This window comes from Hyperolius riggenbachi, chromosome 7 (genome assembly GCF_040937935.1).
Source record: "Hyperolius riggenbachi isolate aHypRig1 chromosome 7, aHypRig1.pri, whole genome shotgun sequence".
Taxonomy (NCBI): Eukaryota; Metazoa; Chordata; class Amphibia; order Anura; family Hyperoliidae; genus Hyperolius; species Hyperolius riggenbachi.
Window position 1 is genome coordinate 313579411 of NC_090652.1, and position 19306 is coordinate 313598716.

General features: G+C 43.8%; 1 protein-coding gene across 8 annotated transcripts in view; it reads right to left on the reverse strand.

The window, feature by feature from the left end:
- TFCP2L1 (transcription factor CP2 like 1) overlaps positions 1–19306 on the reverse strand; it is a 97567-nt gene that overhangs the window by 52848 nt on the left and 25413 nt on the right. For all 8 annotated transcript variants that reach the window (XM_068246152.1, XM_068246155.1, XM_068246158.1 and 5 more), the window contains one exon: positions 3615–3766. In XM_068246152.1, the coding sequence (XP_068102253.1) occupies positions 3615–3766 (152 nt within the window). The remainder of the gene's footprint in view (positions 1–3614; positions 3767–19306) is intronic.

Sequence of the window (19306 nt, forward strand, 5' to 3'; positions counted from 1 at the left end):
CACGGATCGCCGCCTCTCCCCGCCCCTCTCTGTGAAGGAAGAGTGAGAGGGGCGGGCAGAGGCGGCGATGCACCGCGATTGTGAAATTCCTTATGCGGCCCAGCCTCATCCTGACTTTGCCTCCTGCGGCCCCCAGGAAATTGAGTTTGAGACCTCTGGGTCTTCAAGGCAGAGTTCATGAATCGATAGCAACTTCTCACCAGTCTGTCCATATCGTGCCAGCATTGCCACAAGGAAGTACTCTTATTTAATACAATAAGCTCATTCTGAGAGGATACTACAGTCTATAAACACGACTCCATTGTTTAAAACTCAACTCCAGCAAAAATTACTCAACTTTTCACACGGTGCTTTGAAATATTAGCACCTCCCGATGAGGTAAGGATGGAGCCTTACTCGCTCTCCTAGTGAGACTCAGGCTCACAGCAGGATCGGGCTATCGACCAGGACTAAAGCGAGATGAGATCTGCTTAGGAATATCAATAACCTGCCAGATTTTTAGCACATCCTCATTCTTTGCAAAACCAAGATATACTTTGGCTGGAGTTGAGATTTAAAAGGTCAAGAGTAAAAATAAAGAAAACAAAAAAATTATATATATTAAAAAAAAAAAGTTGTCTTCCAGTTTGAGTAGGATTATGTTATATGTTCTACGGTTAACATGTGTGGAGGCTAATGTGATATGTTAGACCACAGTTCAGGCAGAGGTTTTTTTTTTTAGATGCATTTAATAAAAAAAATATTTGAATGGAGTATGCATGAAAAGTTTTGTAAAAGGTTAGTATTTTTTCCTAAAAGAATACTTTATTAAAGGAAGAAAAAAAAGTAACATTTTAAATACATGTGTACATATATGTATTAGATGTACATTCCTTGCAAATTAAAATGCACTATAGTTTTCTCCTATGTTGCTGTCAATTACAGTAGGCATGAAATATGTGACACATCTGACAGGTTTTAGACTAGTTTAACTCCTCATGGGGGATGCTCTGCATTACCTTTATTCTTTACAAAAGCATTCTATGCTGACTGGCCTCCCTAGTCTCTGGCAGCTGGACTAAGAAACGGTTAATCAGCACGTTCTTTTAAAAAGAAAACCCTGAGAAGTTGACCTTGAGGAGAACTTGTCAGATATGTTCCACCTACTGTGAGCAACAGTAACCTATGTACCCAAATTATTTATGCGCTGCAAAAACTTTTGCAAAATGCTTTCATGCATAATTTAAATGTTAATAAATGCATATAAAAACCAGTGCCCGAACCTGGACAATAAAAGTAGTAAAAGTAAAAGTTAAAGGATTTCAAGGTAAGTACACCAAATGTCCGCTCAAACATTAAAATACAACTAGAGGGGCGATAAAACCCTCTACCTCAAAGCGCTCATTAATTCCTATAAAAATGTGCAGATGGGAGACATGTTTTTCTAAGGTAGAATTAGTCAACAGTAAACCAAACCAAAAGTGGGAAGGTATTAGGAGTCTAGGAGATTGCAGGCCGTGAGGGAATCATGCAAAAAGATTATCAGCTCAAAGGGTTGGTTACAGAGGATTCTGGGAAGAAGGACATAAGCTAAATGTCAGACCAGAACCAGTCTGTAGGCCACTTTTACAGCAGCATTTATTTCCACCTTTATATTAAAAGACAGAATAGGAAGGTCCTAACAGGAAACATTAGTTGAAGGGAACTTCCCACACTCACTGGTTAGTGACAGAACAAGCATACAGACAGGGTGCAAGTATAACCAGGTAGTAGGTTTAGGGGGGATATGTCCAATTAGCTCTTAAAAGTCACAGTTGAGGCCCCCATCCAAAGCTGAAGGCAGCCATTGGCCATCTCCAGGATTTAAGTAAGGCTGAGCGGGAGCCTCAGTGGTGTCTCTTAGTTTTAAAGGGAACCTGTCAGCACAGCGGTTAAGTGAATCCGAGAAGAATTTTAATGTTGAGTTAAGCACTGAAAATCAGCCAGCATTTAGTAAATTAAAGGTTAAAGAGGCTAAACATACTGCAGTTGTCACCATGTCTCTCAGTGTTTCCCCAGAACAAAGCAAAGGTATCCAGCTGTTTGAGACCGTTAGATGTGGCATTATAGAGGAGGGGGGACACTTAGGAGCCCCAAATCACTCGAGAATTGACTCTCCCGCCGATTACAAGAATGGCATGCAGAGGTCAAGCTTTTATCAGCATGGCGTCCAATTAATTTAAAGCGGAAGGAGCTTCCAATAACGCAGGGAAGGTGTATGAGCAAACCGTCTCCCTTTAACAACTAATGGCTCAAGGCAGCTTGAAGAATTTTATATTTATGCTGGAGAACTCTTAATAATACCATTCACCATAAGGAAGTAGTAGTTAAATGAGGATGTATGTGGTTCTTCTAAGGATCAAAAAACAATTAAAAAACACAGTTGTGAAGATCTATAAAGGTATGTAAAGAGTCCCTACTACATTTAAATTTACATGGAATTCAGGAGCTAGGAGGCAGGTTTCAGAGCCCGCTCCATCGACAGAGAAAACAAGTTGCCAATTTTAAAAAGGAGCCTTAGAGAATCTGAAGGCAATTAAAAAAAACAAAACAGATACTTACCGGTACCTAAGGAGATGGAAGGCTCTGGGTCCTATAGAGCCTTCTCATTCCTCTCACGATCCCCGCATTCCTGCGCTGAATCCCCGGTTCAAATCTCCCACAGCGGGAGGCTTCGGAAGACCAAGTAATAGGCAGGCGGGTCTGTACTGCGCATGGGCGAGACAGCGTGCTTGTGCATGCGCAGTACGGAGCAGCGCATCTTTGGGAGCACACGGACTCCTAAAGACCCCCGAAGCCTCGGGCAGCGGCAGAGAGCAGTCTCTGATTGGTCAGAGACTGCTAGCGGGGGAGCCGGCGCTGGAACGCTCACTAGAACCCAGAACCTTCCCTCTCCTTAGGTAAGTATCTGTTTTGTTTTTAATTATTGCCTTCAGATTCTCTATAAGGCTTGTTTAAAAATGGCAACTTTGTTGAAGTTTTCTCTGTCAATGGAGCAGACTCAGAAACCTGCCTCTTAGCTGTATCGGTTTTTCCTTTATTTTAAATCACTTGAGACTCCCTTTAACTATCTGACTCCCATGATGTATCCATTCCTGCCCTAAAAATTGCACATAAAAAAAAAAAAATTTAAAAATTCAAAACGTGATTGGTAAAACTTGCTACATTCCGCCAGTGAAAGACTGTTCAGTCAGCATTTTTGTGGGAGCAATAAAACAAAATAATTCTAAAAAAAATGCATTTGGAGAATGTTTGACATTTGTTAGCAAAGTTCATCAAGTAGCCAGATAAGAAACGATTAGATTTGGACTATGGCTAAACAGACACCGGAGAGATGCCATAAAGAGGTTGCACTATTAGACTAAGTCACACGACAGCGATTAGGATGATGGCAGCCAATCGTCAGGTGCAGGTATGCCAAAACAACAGTGGGACAGGCATTGTAATATTGCTCTCGGCTGGGTTTCTTCTGTTCACTAGAGCAACTCAAACATTTATACGCTATGGAGATATAAACAAGATTATGTAAAAATCATCATCACAAACTGATTGCAGCATTTGGTGTGCAGTCCGCAGAGAAGACCGGACTCCCCTACCTTGGTTGAGATATGTCAGGGTCTCTTCATGGAGTTTGATGGCCGGAGAGGTGGCTGTACACAAGACATATTGGTAGGGGGGCAGCTTTGCATCCGTGTCTGGAGAGAGGTGAGATTCCTCTTGCTTAAAAAGCGGCAGTGCAAGGATATCACTACAAAGCAAAAAAAACAAGAGAGGGGAGGTCAGTATGCCAATTCATAGCACAAGCAGGCAACTGCAAAAGTAACCAACATTATAGATTCTGAGCATATGACACACAGGGCGGGGCTTCCATAGCGGTAAAGTGGGTAACTGCCAAGTGACCAGGGCCATTTAAGCCCCCACCATCATAAAGGAGGGTACAACACTACAATCAGTACACTGACGACATGCAAGCCCCCATATGTTAATTTTTGCCCAGGGCTCCAATTTACTTACAACCATCCCTCAATTCTTAAAGTGAACCAGAGATCAAGCACCCTCATGTATTTTACCATATATATCAGTGGGAACATTATAGAAAAACACCTATCTTGCTCTCTGTTTCATTTTTAACTGTTCAGCCTGCTTCTCATCAGCCCTGATAAAATCCCCGACTGAGCATTCAGTCTGGCTTTGCTCAGGAATTATTATAGCCGAGTCAGTCTTCTGTGGTGTCTTTTCAAGCCAAAGCCTGCCCCCTTGTGGCTCTGCTATAATGACTATAAAGCTATATAGCTATAAAGATTCCTGAGCAAAGCCAGACTGAATGCTCAGTCCGGGATTTTATCAGGACTGATAAGAAGCATGCTGAATAGCTAAAAATGAAACCGAGAGCAGGGTAGGTGTTTACGGTCATGTTTCCACTGATATATATGGTAAAATAAATGAGGGTGCTTCGTCTCTGGTTCACTTTAAAGGAAACCTAAACTGAGAAGCACAGACTAACCAGCAAGCTCATGGTGACCCAGAACTCATTGGAGTGTGTAAGGGACTACAATGGTCCTAAAAGCCCCCTTACTAAGATGTTAAGAAAAACAAAAGTTTGCTTTCCTAAAACAGAAAGAATTTGCGATAATTCAGGTTGGAGTGAGCTTGAGATGTCTCCCAGTGCATCACTGCTGAATATATGCAAATTAACCATTGTGCACTTAGAAGCTAAACACACCTCCAGAACCGCTGGAATGCAATGATGTGTCAGCTTGTTAATATGTACAGAGCCATAATAATCCAACATGCATACAGACTGTTTCGGATTCGAAAATCCGAAACAGTCTGTATGCATGTTGGATTATTATGGCTCTGTACAAATTAACAAGCTGACACATCATTGCATTCCAGCGGTTCTGGAGGTGTGTTTAGCTTCTAAGGGTAGAATGGTTAATTTGCATATATTCAGCAGTGTTGCTCTGGGAGACATCTCAAGCTCACTCCAACCTGAATTAACGCAAATTCTTTCTGTTTTAGGAAAGCAAACACTTGTTTTTCTAAACTGAGAAGGATATGGATTTTTCCTTTTAAAATAATACCAGTTCCCCGACTCTCCTGCTGATCCTGTGTCTCTATACTTTTAGCCACAGCCGCTCAACAAGCATGCAGTTCAGGTGCTCTGGCTGAATTAGCTGCATGCTTGTTTCAGGTGTGTGATTCAGACACTACTGCTGCCAAAGAGATCAGCAGGATGCCAGGCAACTGGTACGGTTTAGAAGGAAACATCCATATCCCTCTCAGTTATGGTCCCCTTTAATCAGTAAGGGCGAGAGTTTGTTTACATTATGGGACAATTTCACTTCTTTCAAAGTCAGAGGTTTAGGTTAGATCTACAGGGGTGTCCCGTGGTGCTGAACGATTGGGCAAAGCACTCATTTAAGCACTGCACATTCAAATGAATGGACAGCACTGGTACTATTGTTTTGTGTGAATGCCATGTTCCACTCCTGATCATTTCAAGCAATCCTGAAAGCAACATGCAGTTATCAGCACCGCACCCTCTGTGTCCCCTTGTGGGAGTTAAAAATGACGAATGCTGCTGAAAGTTCTCCAATGCTTTTCTTTCTTGCAAAAAAACATTTGAACAAGATGCTGCCACCTAACCTCTGATGCGCTCTACGGCACTCTCCATCTTCTGCCACTTGACCAGAAGTTCTGGTTGAAGCTACTTTCACAGTGGGACGTTGCGTTTTGATGTGACGTTAAAGGTGCAACGTAACTCTATGCCCTGCTATCGTCACATACAGTAGAGCATACAAGCAATGAAAAGTATGCTTCCAGGTCATTACTGAGCATGTGCACACAGTCCAACGCAGTTAATAACGTGTATAACGCACAGCATGCAGCACTTTCTAATAATGCTACACGTTACACACAAACGCAACGTGTGCACTGTGAATGTTGCACAGACTCAGTATTGCTGTGCGTTAGTCCACGTTAAAACATTTTCCAACGTGTGACTTTAACGTCGCACTGTGAAAGAGGCCTTAGAAGGGAAAAGTGCTGAAGATGGAGAATGGCATGGAGCGCATCGAAAGGGAGGATGTGGCCTAGGTAAATGAACGTCTGCTGACACTATGCAGGGCTTTTCTTGCACTGTCCCAGTTTACTGGTTAATCCTGCAGCTCCAGCAATAAAGCAGGTTAAATTTCATATTTCTAGGATTAAAAAATAAATAAAAAACACAGTTATAAGGAGCGGTGGTTAATTCAGTTCAGAAATACTACAAGTTTTACAATGTAAAAACTGAAGTCAGAACTATCATGATTACTTTGGAGCTTGATAGGCTGATCAAAATTTAAAAAAAAATTCCTGCTTTTTTTAAAGCGTTTTCCGGCAATTTTCTGCACGTTCACTCGTTTTTGTAAGCGCTTTTGCAGAGGGCTTTCGTCTTTTGATCCGGAAAAAATACAATGGGCTTGATTTACTAAGAGGTACTAACCCACTTAGCACGTCTAAAGTCTTAAGGCGCGCTAACCAGGGTGCTAAGTAGGTTAGCACCAGTTTTCTCAATCAGATCGCGCACAAAGTTTTGCGCGCAAAGTTTTATGCGCGCAAAATTCTATGCGCGCGCTAAGTCCCATAGGCTTTAATGGGCACTTCGCGCGGAGCGCTCTGTGCAGTGCGCGCACAAAACTTTGCGCGCGGTACTTTGCGCACGATCACTACTTCTCACATTTCAACGGAGTTTAGACGTGCTAAGGGCCAGTGCTAAAGTTAGCACCGTTTTGTAAATCGAGCCCCATGTGTTTTTTTTTTTTTTAAAAACGCTCACGCCATCGTTTGCCAAATCGATTGTGAGCATTTTGCGTTTTTCCTGTACCTTTCATTGAGGCAAATTGCCGCACAAAAATAGCCCAAGCACCGCTTTTCAAAGCAGATCGCAAATGACCCACTCCGATATGAACTCTCAGAGAATCATTGCACAAGCGCTTTCAGCGTGATTTTGAAAATCGCCCGTGCTTAACCACTTAACGACCGCCCCCAGCCGATGGGCGGCGGCAAAGTCCGGGCCCAAACGACCGCAATACGCCCATCGGCGGGGGCGGCTGCGGGAGTGGCTATGCGGCGATCGCGTCATTCGTGACGCGATCAGCCGCCGGGGACTGGCTCCGCCCACCATTCGCCGTAACCCGCCGGCCGTTCGGAAGCGCCGGCGGGTTACTGGCATCCGGATCGCCGCTGCAACAGTGTATAATAGGCTTTGTAATGTATACAAAGCCTATTATACTGGCTGCCTCCTGCCCTGGTGGTCCCAGTGTCCGAGGGACCACCAGGGCAGGCTGCAGCCACCCTAGTCTGCACCCAAGCACACTGATTTCCCCCCCCCTGCCCCCTGATCGCCCACAGCACCCCTCAGACCCCCCCCTGCCCACCCCCCAGACCACTGTTTGCACCCAGTCACCCTCCTAATCACCCATCAATCACTCCCTGTCACTATCTGTCAACGCTATTTTTTTTTTAAGTCCCTAATCTGCCCCCTACTCCCTCCTGATCACCCCCCCACCCCTCAGATTCTCCCCAGACCCCCCCCCCCCCCCGTGTACTGTATGCATCTATCCCCCCTGATCACCTGTCAATCACCTGTCAATCACCCGTCAATCACCCCCTGTCACTGCCACCCATCAATCAGCCCCTGATCTGCCCCTTGCGGGCAATCTGATCACCCCCCCACACCAATAGATCGCCCGCAGATCCGACATCAGATCACCTCCCAAATCCATTGTTTACATCTATTCTCTCCTCTAAACACCCACTAATTACCCATCAATCACCCCCTATCACCACCTGTCACTGTTACCCATCAGATTAGACCCTAATCTGCCCCTTGCGGGCACCCAATCACCTGCCCACACGCTCAGATTGCCCTCAGACCCCCCCCCCCTTATCAATTCGCCCGTGCAATATTTACATCTGTTATTCCGGGTAATAACCCACTGATCACCTGTCAATCACCCATCAATCACCCCCTGTCACTGCCACCCATCAATCACCCCCTGTCACTGCCACCCATCAATCAGCCCCTAACCTGCCCCTTGCGGGCAATCTGATCACCCACCCACACCAATAGATCGCCCGCAGATCCGACATCAGATCACCTCCCAAATCCATTGTTTACATCTATTCTCTCCTCTAAACACCCACTAATTACCCATCAATCACCCCCTATCACCACCTGTCACTGTTACCCATCAGATTAGACCCTAATCTGCCCCTTGCGGGCACCCAATCACCCGCCCACACGCTCAGATTGCCCTCAGACCCCCCCCCTTATCAATTTGCCCGTGCAATATTTACATCTGTTATTCCGGGTAATAACCCACTGATCACCTGTCAATCACCCATCAATCACCCCCTGTCACTGCCACCCATCAATCACCCCCTGTCACTGCCACCCATCAATCAGCCCCTAACCTGCCCCTTGCAGGCAATCTGATCACCCACCCACACCAATAGATCGCCCGCAGATCCGACATCAGATCACCTCCCAAATCCATTGTTTACATCTATTCTCTCCTCTAAACACCCACTAATTACCCATCAATCACCCCCTATCACCACCTGTCACTGTTACCCATCAGATTAGACCCTAATCTGCCCCTTGCGGGCACCCAATCACCCGCCCACACCTCAGAACGCCCTCAGACCCCAGCCCTGATCACCTCGCCAGTGCATTGCTTGCATCTATTTCCCCCCTCTAATCACACCTTGAGACACCCATCAATCACCTCCTGTCACCCCCTAGCACACCTACCCATCAGATCAGGCCCTAATTTGCCCCGTGTGGGCTCCTGATCACTCGGCCAAACCCTCAGATCCCCCTCAGACCCCCTTCCGATCACCTCCACAGTGCATTGATTGCATCTATTTTCCCCTCTAACCGCCCCCTGAGACACCCATCAATCACCTCCTGTCACCCCCCTAGCACTCCTATCCATCAGATCAGGCCCAATACATCCTGTCATCTAAGAGGCCACCCTGCTTATGACCGATTCCACAAAATTTGCCCCCTCATAGACCACCTGTCATCAAAATTTGCAGATGCTTATACCCCTGAACAGTCATTTTGAGAAATTTGGTTTCCAGACTACTCACAGTTTTGGGCCCGTAAAATGCCAGGGCAGTATAGGAACCCCACAAGTGACCCCATTTTAGAAAGAAGACACCCCAAGGTATTCTGTTAGGTGTATGATGAGTTCATAGAATATTTTATTTTTTGTCAAAAGTTAGCGGAAATTGGATTGTTATTGTTTTTTTCACAAAGTGTCATTTTTCACTAACTTGTGAGAAAAAATAAAATCTTCTATGAACTCACCATACCCCTAACGGAATACCTTGGGGTGTCTTCTTTCTAAAATGGGGTCACTTGTGGGGTTCCTATACTGCCCTGGCATTTTAGGGGCCCTAAACCGTGAGGAGTAGTCTAGAAAACAAATGCCTCAAAATGACCTGTGAATAGGACGTTGGGCCCCTTAGCGCACCTAGGCTGCAAAAAAGTGTCACACATGTGGTATCGCCATACTCAGGAGAAGTAGTATAATGTGTTTTGTGGTGTATTTTTACACATACCCATGCTGGGTGGGAGAAATCTCTCTGTAAATGGACAATTGTGTGTAAAACAAATAAAAAAATGTGTCATTTACAGAGATATTTCTCCCACCCAGCATGGTTATATGTAAAAATACACCACAAAACACATTATACTACTTCTTCTGAGTACGGCGATACCACATGTGTGACACTTTTTTGCAGCCTAACTGTGCTAAGGGGCCCAAAGTCCAATGAGTACCTTTAGGATTTCACAGGTCATTTTGAGACATTTGGGTTCAAGACTACTCCTCACGGTTTAGGGCCCCTAAAATGCCAGGGCAGTATAGGAACCCCACAAGTGACCCCATTTTAGAAAGAAGACACCCCAAGGTATTCTTTTAGGTGTATGATGAGTTCATAGAAGATTTTATTTTTTGTCACAAGTTAGCGGAAATTGATATGTATTGTTTTTTTTTTCACAAAGTGTCATTTTCCGCTAACTTGTGACAAAAAAAAAATCTTCTATGAACTCACCATACTCCTAACAGAATACCTTGGGGTGTCTTCTTTCTAAAATGGGGTCACTTGTGGGGTTCCTATACTGCCCTGGCATTTTAGGGGCCCTAAACCGTGAGGAGTAGTCTAGAATCCAAATGCCTCAAAATGACCTGTGAATAGGACGTTAGGCCCCTTAGCGCACCTAGGTTGCAAAAAAGTGTCACACATGTGGTATCGCCGTACTCAGAAGAAGTAGTATAATGTGTTTTGGGGTGTATTTTTATACATACCCATGCTGGGTGGGAGAAATCTCTCTGTAAATGGACAATTGTGTGTAAAATAAATAATCAAATAATTGTCATTTACAGAGATATTTCTCCCACCCAGCATGGGTATGTGTAAAAATACACCCCAAAACACATTATACTACTTCTCCTGAGTACGGCGGTACCACATGTGTGGCACTTTTTTGCACCCTAAGTGCGCTAAGGGGCCCAAAGTCCAATGAGTACCTTTAGGATTTCACAGGTCATTTTGCCACATTTGGTTTCAAGACTACTCCTCACGGTTTAGGGCCCCTAAAATACCAGGGCAGTATAGGAACCCCACAAATGACTCCATTTTAGAAAGAAGACACCCCAAGGTATTCCGTTAGGAGAATGGCGAGTTCATAGAAGATTTTATTTTTTGTCACAAGTTAGCGGAAAATGACACTTTGTGAAAAAAAACAATTAAAATCAATTTCCGCTAACTTGTGACAAAAAAAAAAAATCTTCTATGAACTCACCATACATCTAACGGAATACCTTGGGGTGTCTTCTTTCTAAAATGGGGTAATTTGTGGGGTTCCTATACTGTCCTGGCATTTTAGGGGCCCTAAACCGTGAGGAGTAGTCTTGAAACGAAATTTCTCAAAATGACCTGTGAAATCCTAAAGGTACTCATTGGACTTTGGGCCCCTTAGCGCAGTTAGGGTGCAAAAAAGTGCCACACATGTGGTATCGCCGTACTCAGGAGAAGTAGTATAATGTGTTTTGGGGTGTATTTTTCCACATACCCATGCTGAGTGGGAGAAATATCTCTATAAATAGACAATTGTGTGTAAAAAAAATAAAAAAATTGTCATTTACGGAGATATTTCTCCCACCCAGCATGTGTATGTGTAAAAATACACCCCAAAACACATTATACTACTTTTCCTGAGTATGGCAATACCACATGTGTGGCACTTTTTTGCGGCCTAACTGCGCTAAGGGGCCCAAAGTCCAATGAGCATCTTTAGGCTTTACAGGGGTGCTTACAATTAGGCACCCCCCAAATGCCAGGACAGTAAACACACCCCACAAATGACCCCTTTCTGGAAAGTAGACACTTCAAGGTATTCAGAGAGGAGCATAGTGAGTCCGTGGCAGATTTCATTTTTTTTTGTCGCAAGTTAGAAGAAATGGAAACTTTTTTTTTTTTTTTTTTTTTTTTTGTCACAAACTGTCATTTTCCGCTAACTTGTGACAAAAAATAAAATCTTCTATGAACTCACCATGCCTCTCACTGAATACTTTGGGATGTCTTCTTTCCAAAATGGGGTCATTTGGGGGGTATTTGTACTATCCTGGAATTTTAGCCCCTCATGAAACATGACAGGTGCGCAGAAAAGTCAGAGATGCTTGAAAATGGGAAAATTCACTTTTGGCACCATAGTTTGTAAACGCTATAACTTTTACCCAATCCAATAAATATACACTGAATGTTTTTTTTTTTATCAAAGACATGTAGCAGAATAACTTTCGCGCTCAAATGTATAGGAAATTTTACTTTATTTGAAAAATGTCAGCACAGAAAGTTAAAAAAGTCATTTTTTTGACAAAATTCATGTCTTTTTTGATGAATATAATAAAAAGTAAAACTCGCAGCAGCAATCAAATAGCATCAAAAGAAAGCTGTATTAGTGACAAGAAAAGGAGGTAAAATTCATTTAGGTGGTAGGTTGTATGACCGAGCAATAAACCGTGAAAGCTGCAGTGGTCTGAATGGAGAAAAAGGCTCTGGTCCTTAAGGGGCGAAAAGACTGTGGTCCTGAAGTGGTTAAACTTTTACAAAACCGTCTGTAATGTGAACAAGGCCTTACTGAGAGTTCTAAAGCCAGTAGAAAACATTGCCAGTCTCCCAGAATGCAAGAGCATTATATAGCTATTGGAAGGGTTTCTGATGCTGGAACCAGGATATTCGGTTTAAAAGTAAATCGTTTACTGAATTGGACTACCGTATAGGTTGTTAGTCGATGGCCTTGTTGCTTGTTTTGACCTCTTCATAACAAGGATTTGGCACAGAGCACACAAACGTCACTGCCTGCCCAGCTCTCCCAAATGTCATTTAGCTGCTATGGGGATAGATTGCTGTTCTCAGCAGGCTATCCTAAAGCTAGAGTGCTAATCCACTTTACAGAGTCTGAGATATGTAACAGAACAGTGCTACAAAATTAATCTCTCAGCGGGTTCCCAATCTTTTAAAAAATCCCAATGTAGGAGGGAGAAGCTTGAAAAAAAGAAAATAAAATGCTTTAGCAATGCCAAGGACCGCCTCATTAGCAGAAAGTTGACTTTCCGCATAGCTGGTATAATCCAGAACGCTTGAAGATTGATGTTGGCTGCCCATGTGTAAATTAAACACGCTAAACTCAGCGAGACTACTCCAGTCAGGATAGAACCGGTTGAGACAGGCACAGCCAGTGGAATATATATTACCCAGCATGCAGCGGGCTCATGCACTCCCCGACATGACGTAACAGCCAATATTTCATCTGATAAAGAGGACATCCAAAGTTTTCAACACGGAAACTGAACGGAGGTCAAACTAAGCAGTATGTTTCAAGCAAGAATAAAAAGGCTTCTCGTGGCACGTAGACCGCGACCTACAGATCCCTTTCCTAACGCAGTTTGTCTGAATTTGTAACTATCTCTTAAAGAATACAGTTACAGAATACCCAGACAGCTCATGCTGATCCGGAACCACTAGGAGAGTAAAAAGGGGCTAAAAGACCGAAAAGTCCTCCTACTAAGAAAGCAACACCGAATAGAATTTTACCTTCTTAAAGCAGAAGGTATTTGCAACAATTCAACTTTAAGTGAGCAAGTGTGGTTTCCCATGATGCATCACTCCCATTATACAGTCCATATTCGTCCAGCCACATCACTATATTTTTCATTTTGGACAGACATGGAAAATATTGAGGAGCTAACAGGTTCTCTCAGTCCTCTGAGGAAATGTAGGGTAAGGGGCCGTGCAATTAAATATTTACTCCAAATCGACAAGAATGAGCAGATCAGACATTCAGTAGGAGTTGCATCTTCTAACCAATCACAAACTACTGATTTATTGTTTTTGCTCAATGACATTCATTAAAGGGAAGGTTCAGGGACTATCTGAAAAAAATAAAAATCCCCATCCACTTACCTGGGGCTTCCTCCAGCCCGTGGCAGGCAGGAGGTGCCCTCGGCGCCGCTCCGCAGGCTCCCGGTGGTCTCCGGTGGCGCGCCCGACCTGGCCAGGCCGGCGGCCAGGTCAGGCTCTTCTGCGCTCCAAGGCCCGGCACTTCTGCGTCCCACGCCGGCGCGCTGACGTCATCGGACGTCCTCCGGGCTGTACTGCGCAGGCGCAGAACTACTGCGCCTGCGCCTGATGACGTCAGAGCGCCGGCGTGGGACGCAGAAGTGCCGGGCCTTGGAGCGCAGAAGAGCCCAACCTGGCCGCCGGCCTGGCCAGGTCGGGCGCGCCACCGGAGACCACCGGGAGCCTGCGGAGCGGCGCCGAGGGCACCTCCTGCCTGCCACGGGCTGGAGGAAGCCCCAGGTAAGTGGATGGGGATTTTTATTTTTTTCAGATAGTCCCTGAACCTTCCCTTTAAAGAATGCCAGAGCTAAAATCTATGAACTATTGACCCTTTTAATCTCTTTCCTGCTCTTAGAAGCCATTTTCTGCCAGGAAAGGGTTTTATAGTTGGAATTTCTTATCAGTGAGCGTCACACTGTAGTCCCTCCCTGTGAGTCAGGACTGAGTCAGCCACTTACATACCTGATATTTAACTCGTTCAGGCACAGGAAAAAAAAAAAAAAAAGGAACATAGCCTAGTTATGTGTGTTAGGAACTGTACATACACGTCTATCTCATGTCACATGTCACCTCGGGTATCCTTTAACACAACAGGCAATGTTTTTGTGCCAACTACCAACAAATATGGGCAAAATCCCAATCACAGCTCATTGAACACAAAATATTGCCAAATGATCAGATCGGAAGGTCAGACCAACATCCACACATTACAATGTACCTGGAAAATCGTTCAAAAAGAACACAGTCAACCAAAAAGGGGGGGGGGGGGGGCACGGATCCTCCTTAGGGTGCTTTTATACAACATGTGATTAGTGGGCAATTTTATGCTCGGTGCACACAATGACACTTTCTGTCAGAGTTACTGTCGGATCGATCATTTCAAAAGGTCTGATCTGATATCCAATCAATTTTCCGTTCACTTCTATGGAAAATAGTTCGGAAATCAGGTCAGACCTGTCGGAAATAAATCGAGCTGACAGTAAATCTGACAGAAAATCTAATTGTGTGTACCTAGCATTACATACAGTTTTTGAGGAGAGTAAGACCTGGAACCCACTACAAATCGATATCGCTAATCGGAATCGCAAGCGTTTTTAATGCGCGTTTTAAAGCTGAAAATGAAGTCAAAAAGTTTCCAGTTTGAGCAAGATGAGAGAAACGTTTGACAAGTTTTTCAGCATGAGAGTCACTGCCTGTCCTGCTGACCGGGGTCACCGCTCCAGGAAAATAAAGTGGAGAAAGGAGACGCGGAAGTGTTGGCCTGAGTTACGCTTAGAAGTTTTATCCAGAAGACACAGTCATAAAATAATCTTAGCAATGTAACTATATTTTATTGGGCCAATCCTATAAATGAGAAGTATAAAACCCGCACAGGGCGAGTAGGAGATCTGCAAAGAGGACAGCAGGTAAAAGCGCACAAAGATTTTATCCAGATCATACCGTTCAGATGAAAGTCTATGCAGCAATGTTACCAGTTTTTTGCCAAGGCTAGAGGTCAGCAGAAGGTATGAGAGACCGAAAACATCGCTACAAAAAGGCCCAGTCTATAATTTTCTTTATATGGTACGAACACATGGCATAATATTTTACAGGGCCGTATTGTAGCGCCACTGCTTGAGCTGGGTGCCGGCAGTAATAAAATATTGGTAATTTAGTTCACCAACATTTTACTATGCACTACCCGCAACCAAGTCTCACTTGACTCCTCCCTTCCTAGTGCCCAAATCGAACCCCTAACCTAATGCCCAGGGCTGTGGAGTCGGTAAAAAAATCATCCTACTCCAGGTACCCAAAATTGCTCCGACTCCCAGACTGACTCCTTAAGCTGGCCACTAAACGGACCAATTTCTAGTGAAAAATCGTTCGAGCGATCAGAAATACTGATCAGAAGTGAAATCGTTCACTACACCATCAACGAGCCTATCTTTGCTATCTATTGATCACGATCGTCTTGAAAATTCAAAATTTCGTTCGACGAAAATTCAGTCGGACGACTTTTTTTTTCAAACGTTCATAATCGATCATAACCATTAACGGAGATTATTTACTGGCAATTCGATCACTGCTGACCTAGAATTTCGGATCGATCGAACGATTTTTTGCTACAAATTGGTCCGTTAGTGGCCAGCTTTCGTCTAATTTTTACAAAGGCTATAGATTTGGTTCAAAAATCATCCGACTCCTCAGTTTATTGAAACCACTGACTCTAGGTACCAAAACTGCTCCGACTCCTCGACTCCGACTCCACAGCCTGCTAATGCCCAACCCTAACCCCCATCTCTAAGTGCCTAAATCAAAGCTTGTAACCGCAGCACCCAAACGACTGCTAGTTGTAGGCAGTCATCTACAATCAGCTGCAACCATCAAATTCAACATACTGTATTAGTCAGTCGGCTACTACCTACATAAGGCACCCAACTCACCACTTGGGTGTCCTATTAACTAAATAACACAGGCATCTATAGGATGCCTCCTGATCCCCAGACTAAAGGACCTGAAATAAAATAATACCTGTATCTTAAAATCTAATGTCCCTACCACAATTCAGGAACAGGTTTAGAAGAAGCCAATGGGTGTATCAGGTGGTTTTAGGGATGTGGGCGGCATGTTACGCAAACATGGGGAGAGCAGGCAATCTTCATGTAGGTCATTTCCTGGTTGGTAAATCAAACCTATGACTGTGGCAAGCATACTACTGAGCCACTATGCAGACTGCACAATCCAAAACACTGGATTTCTTTTCCCTTATACAATCAAGGGAAGGGGCACTGTAGTGAGATACAGTATACTAGAATGCAGTAAATGACCCGCTTTTACAGTAAAGCTCTGTGAATAGAGCCCTATGTGTGATAAAGTTCAGAATGCAAAATCAGGGAGAGGAAAGACTTTGCAATAGGCAAACACTGACTAATCTATAAATCTTGTAAAAAAAAATGAAAAAAAAAATACAGCTATTTTATTATCTTCTTTTTCACTACAGGTCCTCTTTAAAACCAAGATGAGCATTTTGCTCTATTAATGGGCAAGGAGGGGATGACAGGCGGAAAAGCGGCAGTCAAGGAGGCGGCACCAAACACTACTTCTCATATTCCGTTGCTCGTATGCCAGTGTATATAGTCTGACAGCAGTACTTACGGTACATAAAGGAACACGCCAGCGAAAAAAGTAAGCAGTTAAAATCTGACAGAACTGACAGGTTTTGAACTAGTCCATCTCCTCATGTGGGATTTTCAGGGTTTTCTTTGTTTTCAGCGACAGGGCATGTCAGAATACAGAGGGAAGCCTCAATAGGATCCTGAGGCATCCCTCTCTTTAAAGGGGCACTACAGCGAAAAACTAAAATTTAAAATATGTGCAAACATAGACAAATAAGAAGTACCGTACATTTTTTCCAGAATGAAATGAGCCATAAATTACTTTTCTCCTATGTTGCGCTCACTTACAGTAGGTAGTAGAAATCTGACATTACCGACAGGTTTTGGACTAGTCCATCTCTTCATAGGGGATTCTCAGCAAGGCTTTTATTCTTTATAAAAATATTCCCTAAAAAGGATTTAAACAATGATGCTGGCCAGCCTCCTTGCTTCCTACACAGTTTTTTGGCAGTTGGACGGAGCAACTGCCATTCACTAAGTGCTTTTGAAAATAAATACATCCCTGAGAATCCCCTATAAAGAGATGGACTAGTCCAAAACCTGTCACTTCTGTCAGATTTCTACTACCTACTGTAAGTGACAGCAACATAGGAGAAAAGTAAGTTATGGCTCATTTTACTCTGGAAAAAAGTGTACTTATTTGTATATGTTTGCACATATTTTAAATGATGTTTAGATGAACGTTTAGTTGGAACTGATCGTTTAGTCATATCAGGTGGCACTCTGTAAAAGGCTCGTACTCGCTCGTAATGGAAAAAAAAACGCTAGCAATTAGCGATAGCGTTTTGCACTGGTGATTTTTACTGCAATTACCGCAGTAAAATCACCGTACACTTGATTTTTCATTGTTAATATTGCGCTATCGCTTTAAAAAGCGCTCGCGATCACCAGCGATTTGGTGATTAGCGGTAATCGCCCCAGTGTGAATAGTCCCTAAGCGTATGGCCAGCTTTACAACAAAAACACTGGCGTCCCTACAGTACATAACTTTACCAATGTGAGCAAATGTTTTACAAAAATTGTTCAAATTCCTTCATGTACACGATGCAGCCACAGGTCTACCTACCACTGGCAATTTTTTTCACAGCTTATCTTATTTTTATTTGCTGCAATTCTTATCTCACCCAGACAGAAGTCAATTGGGAACATAATAAAGTCTGTTTGGCTGAGTCACTAAAGGTGTAAATCACTGCTCCTCCCTGGTGCGCTCATGTGACATCATGTGCTTCAGTACAGAGGGGAAATACAAGAGGTCACCCATGTCAAATGAGGACTTATTATACTATACCAATTATAAGAATACTAAGCCCTCCTTTGTATGTACTATGTATGAATGTGGAGTGAGTATTAAGCCCAAACTTCACGATACGATTCTTTGTACGATTTGATTACGATTCTATTTACGTTCTGATTAAATCCGACATGTCCGATCGAGATTCGATTCAATTCGATTTGCCATCGTTTTGCAATGGCAAATCGAATCGAATCCCGATCGGACATGTCGGACTTAATCAGATCGTAAATAGAATCGTAATCGAATCGTACAAAGAATTGCATCATGTAGATTGGGCTTAAAGTAGAGCTTTGGGTGGATGGGGATAACACATGAGCTAAAAAAAGGGGGACCAAAAAGACATTAAAAGGAACCAGAATTGAGAGAAGCATGGAGGCTGCCATCTTAATTCTGTAATAAACAATGCCAGTTGCCTGACTTCAGTGCTGATGCTCTGCCTCTAATGCTGGGCATGCACAGGTCGATCCGACGGCCGATTAGCCGCCAGATAGAGTCCCGCCGCGTCCCCTCTCTTCCGCTCGTGCACCCGGATCGATTCCCGCTCGTTCCCACCAGCGCTTCTCATTTTCCGCTCGATTCGCCGCTGTTGTCCGCCCGCGGGTATCGAGTGCGGAATCGCCATCAGCGGCTCAATTGATAAGCCTGCGTCGAGCCGTGTATGCCCAGCATTATACTTTACGCTACTGCCCTGGAATGAGCATGCAGATCAGATGCTGTGACTCCACTGGCTGCAGGCTTGTTGCAGGTTTGACGCAAACAAAAGCCAAAAGCTCAGCGTGACAGCCAGGCAACTGGCATAGTTTATAAGGGAATGAGGATAGCAGCCTCCATATCCCTCTCACTTTTGGCTTTGGGAAGACAGATGTTAGCATACAATTACTTTGTCTTCAATATTCAGGGACAGCAAGTGAAGAGCTGACTTTTGGTTATCTCAGCATGTTGGTAGGGTCTCAGTGACCTGACATACAGGTTTAGACCGTTTCGAGAACTCTGTAGATCAGGTTCCATACAGTCAAAACATTTTAATTTTAAAGGGGGGCAGATGTGAGAGTTATATGGAGGCTGCCATATTTACCGTATAAACTCGAGTAGAAGTCTAGAAATTTAGGCCTGACTCACTTAATAAAAGTATAGGGGTCGACTTATACTCGAGTCACAA